This window comes from Leptinotarsa decemlineata, unplaced genomic scaffold (assembly GCF_025532065.1).
Source record: "Leptinotarsa decemlineata unplaced genomic scaffold, Ldec_3_MD MMD2_tig00003736_RagTag_RagTag, whole genome shotgun sequence".
NCBI classification, from domain to species: Eukaryota; Metazoa; Arthropoda; class Insecta; order Coleoptera; family Chrysomelidae; genus Leptinotarsa; species Leptinotarsa decemlineata.
This window is the reverse complement of record NW_027412593.1, coordinates 7564809-7577565: the sequence shown is the minus strand read 5'-3', so window position 1 is coordinate 7577565 and position 12757 is coordinate 7564809. Positions and strand designations below refer to the sequence as shown.

Sequence of the window (12757 nt, the reverse complement as noted above, 5' to 3'; positions counted from 1 at the left end):
ATTTTTCAAGGAGATTAGGCAGAAGGTCATTGAATTACTGGGATCGGTCATCAGGATCCATAAAAGCATCAAGGTGAATATGGAAGTTTTTGGGAATTATATTCTTCAGACTCAAGATTCGAGGGACACGAAGTCATTCAATTCCCAAAATAAAATAGTGGACCAATCTTCAGATTTGAATGCTGTTTTTGATGGATTTCGTGCTGTAATTGTGGCTCAAACGACTGAATTCCAGGAACGTGACTCAGGTATTGATTTTTTTGTAAATTTCAACGAGATTGAGTAGTAATATTTATTTTTTTTGTAATTTAGGTTGGACTTGTGAAAAAATACTATTTCTCGAAGTCAATATCAATGAATACCGTCCACTGGGAGGACGTTCATATGTGAAGCTGCCTGAATGCATTGAATGGAGAAAAGCTGTCGTGAATGTTCGTAACGAAGATCAACACTGTTTTCCGTGGGCTATAACATTAGCATTATATCCTGCAAATGGTAGAGTGTCCGAAGTTACGTCATATCCACATTTTTCCAATGTTTTAGATGTCATAGATATAGATTTTCCGGTTGAAGTTAATGATAAGAGTATTGAAAGATTTGAAGATAGGAATGATATTTCAATTAATGTTTACGGTTTAGAGAGTGAATTTGATAAGGGTAAAGTGAAGTATGATGTGATTGGTCCATTGCGATACTCACAGAGAAGACTACGGAGACATGTCAATTTGTAACTTATAACTGATGACTCCGGTAATAGTCACTATTGTTGGATTGAAGATCTTTCACGATTAGTTTCCAGTCAACTATCAGCTCTTGATTACAAAAAATATTTTTGTGATGGATGTTTGATATATTTTTCCAGCGAGAGATTGCTTTTACGTCATAAGATGAATTATTGTAATCTCGTTAGTACAACATCACCAAGCACCAATTTTAAGATCAATAAATATGGTCGTATGGTTGCGGAAAATAAATTAATGTTTCAAAATTTTGAGAGACAAAAGAGGGTACCATTTGTAGTATATGCTGATTTTGAATCACTACTTGTACTGATTCACGTGAATGAGCCAAATCCAGAAAGTTCATACACGAATAAAACATTCAAACATGCTCCATATTCATTTGCTTATCTGATAAAATGTTCATATAATGATGATTTGTCAAAATTTGTTACATATAGGGGTGTAGATGCAGTTCAGAAATTTGTGAGTAGCATTGAAGATGATTTGAAAAAGATATATGAAAATCATCTCAGATACCCTATACCAATGGATGCACAAACCCTCGAAGAAAAGAAACAATTTGCTGCAGCCGGAACTTGTGGTATATGTAATAAACCATTTATTGATGGTGTAGTCAAAGTTAGAGATCATTGTCATGTTACAGGAAAGAAAAGATCACACGCCGCTCATTCCAAATGTAATTTGAATTTCAAAATACCTAACTTTGTACCTATTATTTTCCACAATTTAGGCGGCTATGATTGCCATTTATTCATAGAAGAACTGTATAGGAATAAAGATAAAGTTGATGTCATCCCACGAACAAAAGAGAAATACATATCTTTCACTAAGCATCTCTTCACACACACCTATATCGATAAAGATGGTAAGGTTAAGAAGAAATATCTCAAAATGAGATTTATCGATAGTTATAAATTTATGACTAATTCGTTGGAGAAGTTGGGTACTAACTTGACCTCTGATCAATGTTTGGAGATGCATAAACAATTTCAATAAATTGAGAAATTCAATTGGATGAGGCATAAAGGGGTATTTCCATATAGCTTCGTTGATGACATTGACAAATTGAATTATCCATCACTTCCAACAAAAAATCAGTTTTATGACAAACTCATTTGTGAACATATATCAGAAAATGATTATGATAGGACTAGAAATGTGTGGAATTTATTCGAGTGTCAGAATTTGGCTGAATACTCTGATTTGTATTTGAAGTCGGATGTTTTTTTTAATTAGATTTCAAACCGCATCAACCACATAGGGTTATTAGCGGCGGTACATATGAGATACAGTATATCGGTATACATTAAATTGAATTAAATATATGGATTCGTTTGACATATTTTATTACATTATTCCAATGTGTGTCCAATTCTTAGGCGACTTATGGTTATTTGATTTTTCCGACTAAGGGCAGCGTAATTTTTTATTTCCATGTTGGGATTTATTTTGTACAGTTTATTGGCAGTTGAAGATTGCCATTTCTGCTCCCAGATAGCGTTTATGGAAGTTTTAATCTGACGATATATGTCTGTGTGTAGTGTTTTTCCGAATGTCACTGCACTAGTGTTTGAGAGAGCGTTACGTGCCAGCATGTCGGCTTTCTCATTTCCTGGTATCCCAATGTGTGAAGGTATCCAGATTATCTCGACTCTTTTTCCTTCTTGGTAAAGTTTGAAAAGCTCAATCTCAATTTGTTGTAGAAGAGGATGTTTAGGATATAATTGGCGAATTCCCTCTATTGCACTCAATGAATCTGTGAATATTACAGAGTTTTCATTTACTTGTCTCGCATGTATAATTGCCTGTGCGATGGCATAAACCTCTCCAGTGTAAATACTGCTGACGCTAGGTAGTTTGTAACTTTTACTCTCATGTTTGCTGAATACGGCTGCTCCCACGCCTTTTTCTGATTTAGAAGCATCGGTATAGATGTGATTGAAGTTAGAGAACTTAGAAGAAATGGCCTGGAATGATTTTCGGATCAGTGCAGCAGGAGTTTCATCTTTTGGGAGTATAAGCAGTTCTGTGTTACAGGGTGGAATATCGATTAACCATGGAGGAGGAGTATTTGAGGAAATGGGATATGTAGATGAGAGGTTGATAGTGACAGGTATTCTGCGGATGCGGGTATGTATGGGCGGCATAATGTGGGTCTTTTGTTGGTATATTTCATTTATATGCTTGGGAAAAATGCGACTATGAGTAGGATTTTTAGGATTGGATGAAATTCTTGAAGCATAGGTCATACTGAGGTAGTTTCTTCTCAGTTGTAATGGGAGTTCTCCTGACTCAACGAACAAGCTTTCCACTGGACTAGTCCGAAACGCTCCATATGCTATTCTTATACCAGCATGATGAACGCTATCTAATAGTTTTAAAATTGTTTCTCTGGCACTTGAGTACACTATAGCTCCGTAGTCTAATCTTGATCTCACTGTTGATTCATACAGGTGCATCAGGGTTGAGTAGTCTGCTCCCCAGGAATAGCTAGCTAGAGTTTTTAGTAGGTTAAGACCATTTTAGGATGACTGTTTGAGTTTCTCTATATGTTTTTTCCATTGAAGTTTTTTATCGAAGATGAGTCCGAGAAATTTCATGTTATCAACGAATTCCAGTTGTTGATTGTACAAGCTTAAGGATGGATTCTGCACATTGGAACTTTGAGTGAATACCATGCATTTAGTTTTTTTGGCAGAGAATTGAAGTCCTGTTCGCTTGGACCATTCTTCGAGATGTCCTATGGCATGTTGGAGAAGTTTGGTTGATGATTGAATATTTTTGCCATTAGTGTATAAAACTAAGTCGTCAGCATAAATGTTAGCTTCAATCGGAGCTACAATATTTTCCAGAATATCGTTTATGGCAACCAGAAAAAGGGTGGCGCTTAGTGTTCAGTATTTATATTCATTTTTATTTGTTTACTCTCTCATTTACCCTGTATATAATTATATTTAGTTTGATGTTCAGTTGTTGTAACTAAAACAGAGAGAATAAAAAAAAAACTTTTTTGACTGACATTGAATTTCAATATTTCGTTCTTCGAGACCGGATTTAACTTAGATATTCCAGGTAAAATACAACATTAATTGGTTCTTCGAGACCGGATTTAACTTAGATATTCCAGGTAAAATACAACATTAATTGGTCCTTCTACGCCTTTACCGAATCAACCTATTGAGACATGTCAAAAAATCGAAGAAGCGAGAGATTAGCAGAAAAACGGGAAAAGGAAGCGATTTCTATCAGTAGTGAAAGGGAACAAGACAACATTTCTTCCCGTGGCTTACAGTTGGAGCAGAGTAATGACATTGATGACAAAAACTCCACTTGTAAGTATTCACATGCAGACAGCAAGAAGAAAATGTCACGGCAGGGTTCCATTCAAGAAAAGAAATCGATTAAGTCCAAAACTAGTAGCGCCCGTTCAGAAAAAGTCAAAAAAGAATTGATGATTCAGACAGAAATCAAGAAGAAAGAATTGGAGCAGAAATTATTGAAGAAAGAACAAGAGATTCTCGACTTACAATTAGCCTTCAAGTTGTCACAAATAGAATATGAATCTTCGGATGTATCAGTGGAAGATGAGTCTCCATCATGTGGATCAGGGTCAGTGATTAACAATGGTTCGAATGTTCAAAAATGGGTAAACGAGTTCACTTGGAATGGTAATAATGACACAAAAAATTGCACGCCTTGCTGTTCTCAGGTATGTGAACCATTTTCTACATTGTCAAACGCAGAAATATATCCTACTCCTAAAAATGCAAACAACTGTCAAAATGACGTTAGGAAAAATTTCAATTCACGAGAAATGTCTAGTCAATCAATTGACAATAATGACATAAAGAAAATTTTGACTAGACAGAGTGTTCCGAAAGACTTGCCGAATTTTAATGGGGATCCTACAGAGTGGCCCAATTTCATTCACCAGTTTGAAAATTCTACTGCTTTGTGTGGTTATTCAAAAGAGGAGAATCAAAGCAGGTTACAGAAATGTCTTGAAGGTCCTGCCAAAAAAATAACACAAGCATTATTAATACTTCCGCAAAATGTTGATAAAGTAATAGAATTATTAAAAAATAGATTTGGTCGATCTGAACATATTATTACTTTATTACTCGATCGTTTGAGAAAATTTCCAATAATTAAGGAAGACAAATTAGATATTTTGATAGCATTTTCAGACGAAGTTAAAAATTTTGTATATACTGTCCAGTCATTGGAGGAGAATGAACACTTATGTAATCCTTTGCTATTACAAGAACTTCTGAATAAATTACCGACTTCTTACAAATTGAATTGGGTGGAATATATTACTGAGAAGACAGTGAAAAATAAACTCATTGAATTTTGTTCATGGTTAGGATCTAAAGCTAATGCAGCTTGTCAACTTCAAATTCCACAAATTTCAGAATTCAAGGCTAATAAAGAAAATTACAGAAATAAAGATATCACTTTAGCCACAAAATTTGTTAGCAAAAAATGCATTTGCTGTAAAGATCAATTTCATGGTTTATTTTCATGTCATGTTTTCAAGTCGTTTTCCGTTGATGACAGATGGTCCTTTGCGACAAAGAATAGAATTTGTTTTTCTTGCCTGACACCTTTTCATGGTTTGAAAAATTGTAGAAGAAAAAAGATATGTACAGTAGATGGATGCAAGAGAGTACATCATGAGCTTTTACATAAAAATGAAGAGAATAGAGAAACAAATTCTACTTCGCAAGTCACTGATATTGAAACCAATTGTCATATTTCATCAAATAGACGAGTGTTACTGAAAATTTTACCAGTCTCTATTTCAAATGGCAAAAAAGAAATTGATACATATGCTCTTTTGGACGATGCTAGTACCATAACTTTAATTGATAAAGATCTCGCTGATGATTTGGATCTTGATGGTCCTCAAAAGTCTTTATGTATCCAATGGACAAATAATCAGACAGAAGAGCAGGATGACTCAAGAATTGTTACTTTCAAAATATCGTCAAAAACGTGTAATTCTAATTCGAATTTTTATTTGAGGCATGTTCGAACGATCAAAAATCTTTCATTGCCAAAACAAACTGTCGATATTGATCAGATTTCTTTGAAATATCCTTATATTGACAACAAAATACAATCTATGATCGATGTACGTCCTAAAATTTTGATTGGTCAAGACAATTGGCCATTGTTGGTAAGCAAGAAAATAATTTCGGGGCCTTGGCATGGACCCGCACTCACGAAAACATTGTTAGGTTGGGTAGTTCACGGAAATTTACATCATAGTAATGATAATATGAATACATTTGTTTGTTTTGTGGATTTGAAAGAAAAAGATGAATTAGACATTCTCCATGACCTGATTAAAGAACAATGGAAAATGGAATCATTTCCTACTTCAAGACAATCTTTATCCAGAGAAGACATTAGAGCTCAAGAGATCATGGATTCTACAATGCGGAGAATAGGTGACACGTTTGAAACAGGACTGCTTTGGAAAAAGAGTAATCATCATTTACCGGAAAGTAAAAAAAATGCCATGAGAAGACTCGTTTGTACGGAAAGGAGAATGCACAAAGATGAAGAATTTGGTCGAATGTATTGCGAAAAGTTTGAAGATATGATTAAGAAAAATTATATATCGAAAATTTCTAATGCAGAAGATAATCTCAACGACGGAAAAATCTGGTATTTGCCACACTTCGGTGTCATGAATCCAAACAAACCCAATAAATTACGAATCGTATTTGATGCCTCTTCGAAAAGTAATGGTAATTCCTTAAACGACTTTCTGCTGACAGGACCGGATTTGTACAATTCACTTCAAACAATTCTTTTGAATTTTAGAATCAAAAGATATGCGTTTTCAGCAGACATCAAAGAAATGTTTTTGAGAGTGAATGTCCGGAAAGAAGACAGATCAGCACAGAGAATTTTATACAGAGGAATGCGAAAAGATGATGATCCAGATGTATATGAAATAAATGTGGTATTTTTTGGTTCATCGTGTGGCCCGTGTTTAGCCCAGGAGGCCAAGAACAGAAATGCCAAAGAATTCCAAGAAGAATATCCTGAAGCGGTCAAAGCCATCATCAATGATCATTATATGGATGATTATCTTGGAGGAGCAGATAATGTCCAGGAGGCAAAACAATTGATAAGGGACGTAATATATGTACATAGTAAAGGTGGATTCACTATATGTAATTGGATTTCCAATAACCCGATTTTATTTCAAGACATAGATGACTCACTATTGGCCAAATTTGACGAAAATTTGAATTCTTCAGAGGAAAGAATTTTGGGTATATGGTGGAACCCCAAAAAAGATATCTTTCAATTCAAAACAAAATTCCATAAAATTGACAAAAATTTATTGGAAGGTAACAGAAGACCGACAAAACGAGAAGTACTCAAGATCGTCATGTCAGTCTTCGATCCCCTCGGATTTCTCGCAAACTTTTTGATACAAGGTAAAATCATATTACAGAAAACATGGAGAAGTCAGATAGGATGGGACGACGAAATACCAGACAGTTTGATTATCAAATGGGAGAAATTCATACAAGATTTGAGGAAAGTTGATGATTTTAAATTGCCAAGACAATATTGTGAAATGAATAGGTCCGATTCTGAAATTCAGCTTCATATCTTCTGTGATGCCTCTGAGAATGCGTATGCAAGTGTCGCATATTTGAGATGGTCTGGAAAAGATGGCATTAAAGTTTGTTTTTTGAACGCACGAACCAGAGTATCACCAATAAAACCACTATCTATACCAAGACTTGAACTACAGGCAGCATTAATTGGATCACGGCTGGGTTCAAGCTTAAAAAGCGTTTTGAACTTAAAAATTGATGATACAATATATTGGACTGACTCGAAAACAGTATTATATTGGATTCGATCGGAAGCTCGACGCTTCAAAATGTTCGTAGCGCAACGTTTGGGAGAAATTCAAGAGCTCACGAATACTTGTGATTGGAGATATGTTGGAACAAAAGAAAACGTGGCAGATGAAGCAACAAAGCAGTACTCGAAGATGGATTTTTCTCCTGACTGTAGGTGGTTAAAGGGACCAGAATTTTTGTACATGACCGCAGAATTTTGGCCTGTTGAAGAAAAATTCAGAACAAATAATAATGGACAAGAAGTAGACTTAGAAGAAAATAATGTACTGGTTCATGTAAATATGAACGATAAAGGAAATGTAGTTACGACTGATCCAAATAAATTCTCTAAATGGCAAAAATTATTGAGATCAACCGCTTGGATATATAGATTCATACAAAATTGTAAAACAAGAGCAAAAACTTCAGGTGAATTAGAAGTATCAGAATTAAATCAAGCTGAAAAAAATCTACTTAGCAGATGTCAAGAGGAAACATTTAGTGAAGAAATGAAATCTTTGAGAATTCATGGCATTGTGAAAAATACGAGTCGCCTGTATACATTGGATTGTTTCCTTGATGAAGAAGGCTTGATCAGATTGGGTGGAAGATTAGATAACTCCAAACTTTTAGATGAATATGTGAAAAGACCGATAATTTTAGACCCGAAACACAAAATTACGAAACTGCTTATATTTTATTATCACGAGAAGTTCAATCACCATGGACAAGACACTGTATTCAATAGCATGAGACAAAAGTTTTGGATACTACGTATGCGACAAGCTATCCGCAGTTGCTGGACAAACTGCCAAAAGTGTAAGAACAGGAAATCCTTGCCGAAACCTCCGATTATGGGACAGCTTCCAACATGTAGAATAGAACGGACAGTGAGACCTTTTATAAAAACTGGAGTTGATTATTTTGGACCTCTTTTAGTTTCAGTCAAGAGAAGTCGGGAGAAGCGATATGGGGTGATATTCACTTGTATGGTTACACGAGCAATTCACTTAGAGATTGCACACGACCTGAGCACGGATGGTTTCATTCATGTTTTTCGACAATTTGGTAGTAGACGAGGTTTTCCGCAAGAGATGTATAGTGACAATGGAGGGAATTTTAAAGGAAGTGACAGAGAACTTCAAAAAAGTTTGGAATCGTTTGACCAAAATAAAATAAAAGAATTTTGTACGCTGAAAAATGTGAAATGGTTTTTCAACCCGCCATTAGCTCCTTTCATGGGTGGATCATGGGAGAGTTTGATAAAATCTATCAAGAAAAATGTGTCGGAAGTTCTTACAACAAGATACCCCCAGGAATATGTTTTAAGGACAGTATTTGCAGAAGTTGAGAATATTTTGAACTCGAGACCACTTACCCATGTACCCAATGATCCAGATGATATGGAGGCTCTAACTCCAAATCATTTTTTGATTGGAACTTGTTATTCAGCGTTACCTTGTGCTGAAACTGATGAAAGGGATTTGTGTTTATTGAACAAATGGAAGGCAGCACAAAAGCTCACATATTTATTTTGGCAAAGGTGGGCTAAAGAATATCTACCATCTCTAGCAAAACGAGATAAATGGCACCAGCAGAGAAGAAATGTCAAAATAGGGGATATTGTTCTATTTTATGACTCCAATAGTCCACGAAACATTTGGCTGAAAGGAAGAATTACAAATGTTCACCCTGGGAAGGATGGCAAAATCAGAGTGGTTGATGTTGTTACAGCTTCTGGAACAACATTCAAGCGAGCTGTATCTACACTTTGCATACTTGATGTATTCAAAGAGAAGTCTCCCGAGAATAATCAGATTTGAAGTAATTTCTTTCATTCGAATCAATTACTGCGGGAGAGAATGTTCAGTATTTATATTCATTTTTATTTGTTTACTCTCTCATTTACCCTGTATATAATTATATTTAGTTTGATGTTCAGTTGTTGTAACTAAAACAGAGAGAATAAAAAAAAAACTTTTTTGACTGACATTGAATTTCAATATTTCGTTCTTCGAGACCGGATTTAACTTAGATATTCCAGGTAAAATACAACACTTAGAGATGAACCTTGTGGAATACCATTTTCTTGTGTCTTGAGGTCAGAAAGTACTCCATTAGCTCTCACTCTGAAGGTTCTGTTCCCCAGAAAATTTTGTATGAATGCCAAGATGTTTCCATCGATTTTCCAGTTTTTCAGTTGTTTAAGGACTTTATATTTCCATACCCGCTCATACGCTTTTTCTAGATCGAAAAAGACTGCTATTAGGTTTTGCTTATTGGCAAATGCCTCCCTGATATCTGTTTCTAAATTCACAAGATTGTCTAGAGTGGATCTGTACTTTCGGAAACCGCTTTGTTCAGGAATCACAAGATTATTCTGTTTTAAGAAGTAGGTCAATCTTGCATTGATTATTTTTTCAAGCATTTTACACATGATACAGATGAAGGATATAGGTCTGTACGAATGTGGGTCTGTTTTGTTCTTATTTGATTTCAGTATCGGAATTATAATTACTTCTGACCAGCTGGATGGAAACTGATGTGAGAGGAATATTCTGTTCATAATGTTGAGAAGATGATGTTTTCCTGATATAGGGAGTTTTTTAAAGAAAATATGGTATTGTATCATGTCCGGGGCTAGAATCGTTTGTCTTTGAGAGAACATCGTTCAGCTCGACGATTGTGATAGGTACATTCAGATGGTGGTGGGGGTCTTCTTCAATTTGAATTTCGTCAAGTTCCTGGATTTTCTTCACTTGTTGGAATTCTTGGCTGTATGCATTACTGTTCGAGTGATTCTGAAAAGTGTCGCTCAGTTTATCGGATATTTCAGCCTTGTCGTAAATTACTGAATTTCCCATTTGCAGCGCAGATATTTCCATATTCATCTTGGCACCTTTTATCTTCTTAATTTTTTTCCATATATCCGACATAGGGGTGGAAGAATTGATGGAGGAGACATACTTTTTCCAGGACTTCTTTTTGTTCTGTTTTATTATATATCTCATTCGTGCCCGCAGTTGTTTGAATTGAATGAGATTTGTTTCAGTGTGTTTTCTTTATAGTCTGTTAAAAGCCGTCTTTGTCTGCCTGATAGCTGATTTGCACTCTTTGTTCCACCAGGGGACAGGAAAGTGTCCCACTACTTTTGCTGTTTTTCCTATTGAAGCATTGGCTGCTTCAGTGATGATGTCGTTAAACTGTTTAACATAATTGTTGATGTTTTCTCTTGACGGCAATGTCATCTGGTTTAGTTTATTATCTCCGATTTCTTCATACATATTCCATTTTTCTGTGCTAGCATCTCCCAGCCTCCACCTCGGGGTGACCCCCTCCAGAGTTCCGGGACTACGACCATCCCGAATGTAAATGGGCAGATGATCGCTGTCGTAGGAAAATGATGGAATCTCCCAATTAAGAAGTGGAAAAAGTTCAGGATCACATAGACTCAAATCGAGTATGGAGTGGTTTCCAGTAACTGGATTCCATCTTGTCACTTCACCAGTATTTAGAAGCATTAGACCGGATATATCCATTACTTCCTCTATTACTGCCCCCTTATTATTCAATGAAACACTTCCCCATATAGGATTAAGACTGTTGAAGTCACCTAATATTATTCGAGGTTTTGGTATTTGCCGGATTAGATTATCCATTTCCATTACAGAAATATCTCTGTTAGGTGGAATGTAAATGTTACAAATGTTTATGCGCCGTGGTGATATTACTGACACTGCCATTGCCTCTATTTCAGTCAGGAGAGGGATCTCTCTTGCTTCTATAGATGCCGAGCAGTAAATAGAAACACCGCCACTTGCTTTGAAGCCCGTTGTTCTGATTTTGTGAAAGGATTTGTAATTTTTAAGAGCATATGTATGTTTATTACTGAAATTGGTTTCTTGCAAACAAATTATTGAAGGTTTCTGTTCGCTTATTAGCAATTTCAGCATCTCTAGATGGGTAAGAACCCCATTGATATACCATTGTAATATGAATGTGGGATAATTTGTAAATTAGAGTTGATATCGAGAGATCAATCAGTAAGTCTCTAGCGAGCATTCGCTTTCATCTGATACTGAAATATTGGAGCTGGTTTCCAATTCTGCATTTAATTGTTTAAGAATTTTTGTTTTAATCTTAGTGATTCTTAATTTGATTCTACGATCCGTGAGTAAAGGATATATCTTCAATAGCATATTTAGCAGACCCTGAATATCTTCCGTATAATTTTTTGCAATACTAAGGATGTCCGAAGCGCCAACTGAGTTCTCCAGAAAGTCTGATAATTGATCAAAGTTGAGGGTGAATGGCGGTAGTTCATTTTCAATTGTTGCTTTGATTGGCATAATGAGGGATTCCATTGTTAAAGAATTTTCTTTACTTAATTTTTTTTGGTTCTTTGTCTTCGGTTTGAGAGGTTTAATGAAGTCTTTCTTCATCTCGTTTTCAGCGGTAGGACTTGGTGTATCGGACATGCTTCGTTTCTGAGCAGTGGAAGGGATAATAATTTTCGATGTATTTTCGGGAGCAATTAGTGGGTTACTTTTTTCAGAAATTTCTGGAGTGTCTTCTGTTGGAATGTTTTCCGGAGCAATGTTGCTGTTTTCTGTTGATGTCTGGATTTCCACTTGCTGTGGGTTGCCCTCGGGCAAGCGGATGCAATGTGTCCATGCTTTTTGCATTTAAAGCAGTTGAGGTTGTCATCGGATAGAAAAATACGGTATAACGTATTATCGTATTCAAGAACGATGGATTCGGGGATGGCCGGAGTGTTATCAGGATTGAAATAGGTTTGTCTTCGGAAATTGAGTACGTGCCTGTACTCGGGATTAGGAATTCCAACCCTCAGGAAGGTGATGGGGCAAGTATATTTAAACCAATTTCTTTCAGTTTTCTTTCTATAACATTGTGGGGAATGATGGGGCAGACATTCGATAATAGTAGACGATTTGATGGTGAAACTAGTCTACGGGCTGTAATAGTTTCGCCACTAATTGTTATATGCCCATGTTCGCTTAAAAAGTTATCGACATGTGCTTTACTCGATAGGTAAATACATATCCTATTATTTGAGATACGAGAGGAAAAAATAATATTTTTAGGCTGTACTTTTTCACCGAGAGCAAGTATATA

General features: G+C 35.8%; 1 protein-coding gene across 1 annotated transcript; it reads left to right on the top strand.

Moving 5' to 3' along the window:
* The first annotated feature begins 3731 nt into the window (after positions 1-3731).
* Positions 3732-9590, top strand: LOC141483613 (uncharacterized). The gene is made up of 2 exons (XM_074178381.1): positions 3732-3815; positions 3871-9590. The coding sequence occupies exon 2, from the start codon at positions 3928-3930 to the stop codon at positions 9442-9444; it is 5517 nt and encodes a 1838-aa protein (XP_074034482.1). The 5' UTR covers positions 3732-3815; positions 3871-3927; the 3' UTR covers positions 9445-9590.
* Positions 9591-12757: the final 3167 nt, after the last annotated feature.

What these genes read in the sequence shown, in the direction of transcription:
- LOC141483613 (XM_074178381.1), top strand. Translation starts at nt 3,928, where the DNA reads ATGTCAAAAAATCGAAGAAGCGAGAGATTAGCAGAAAAACGGGAAAAG.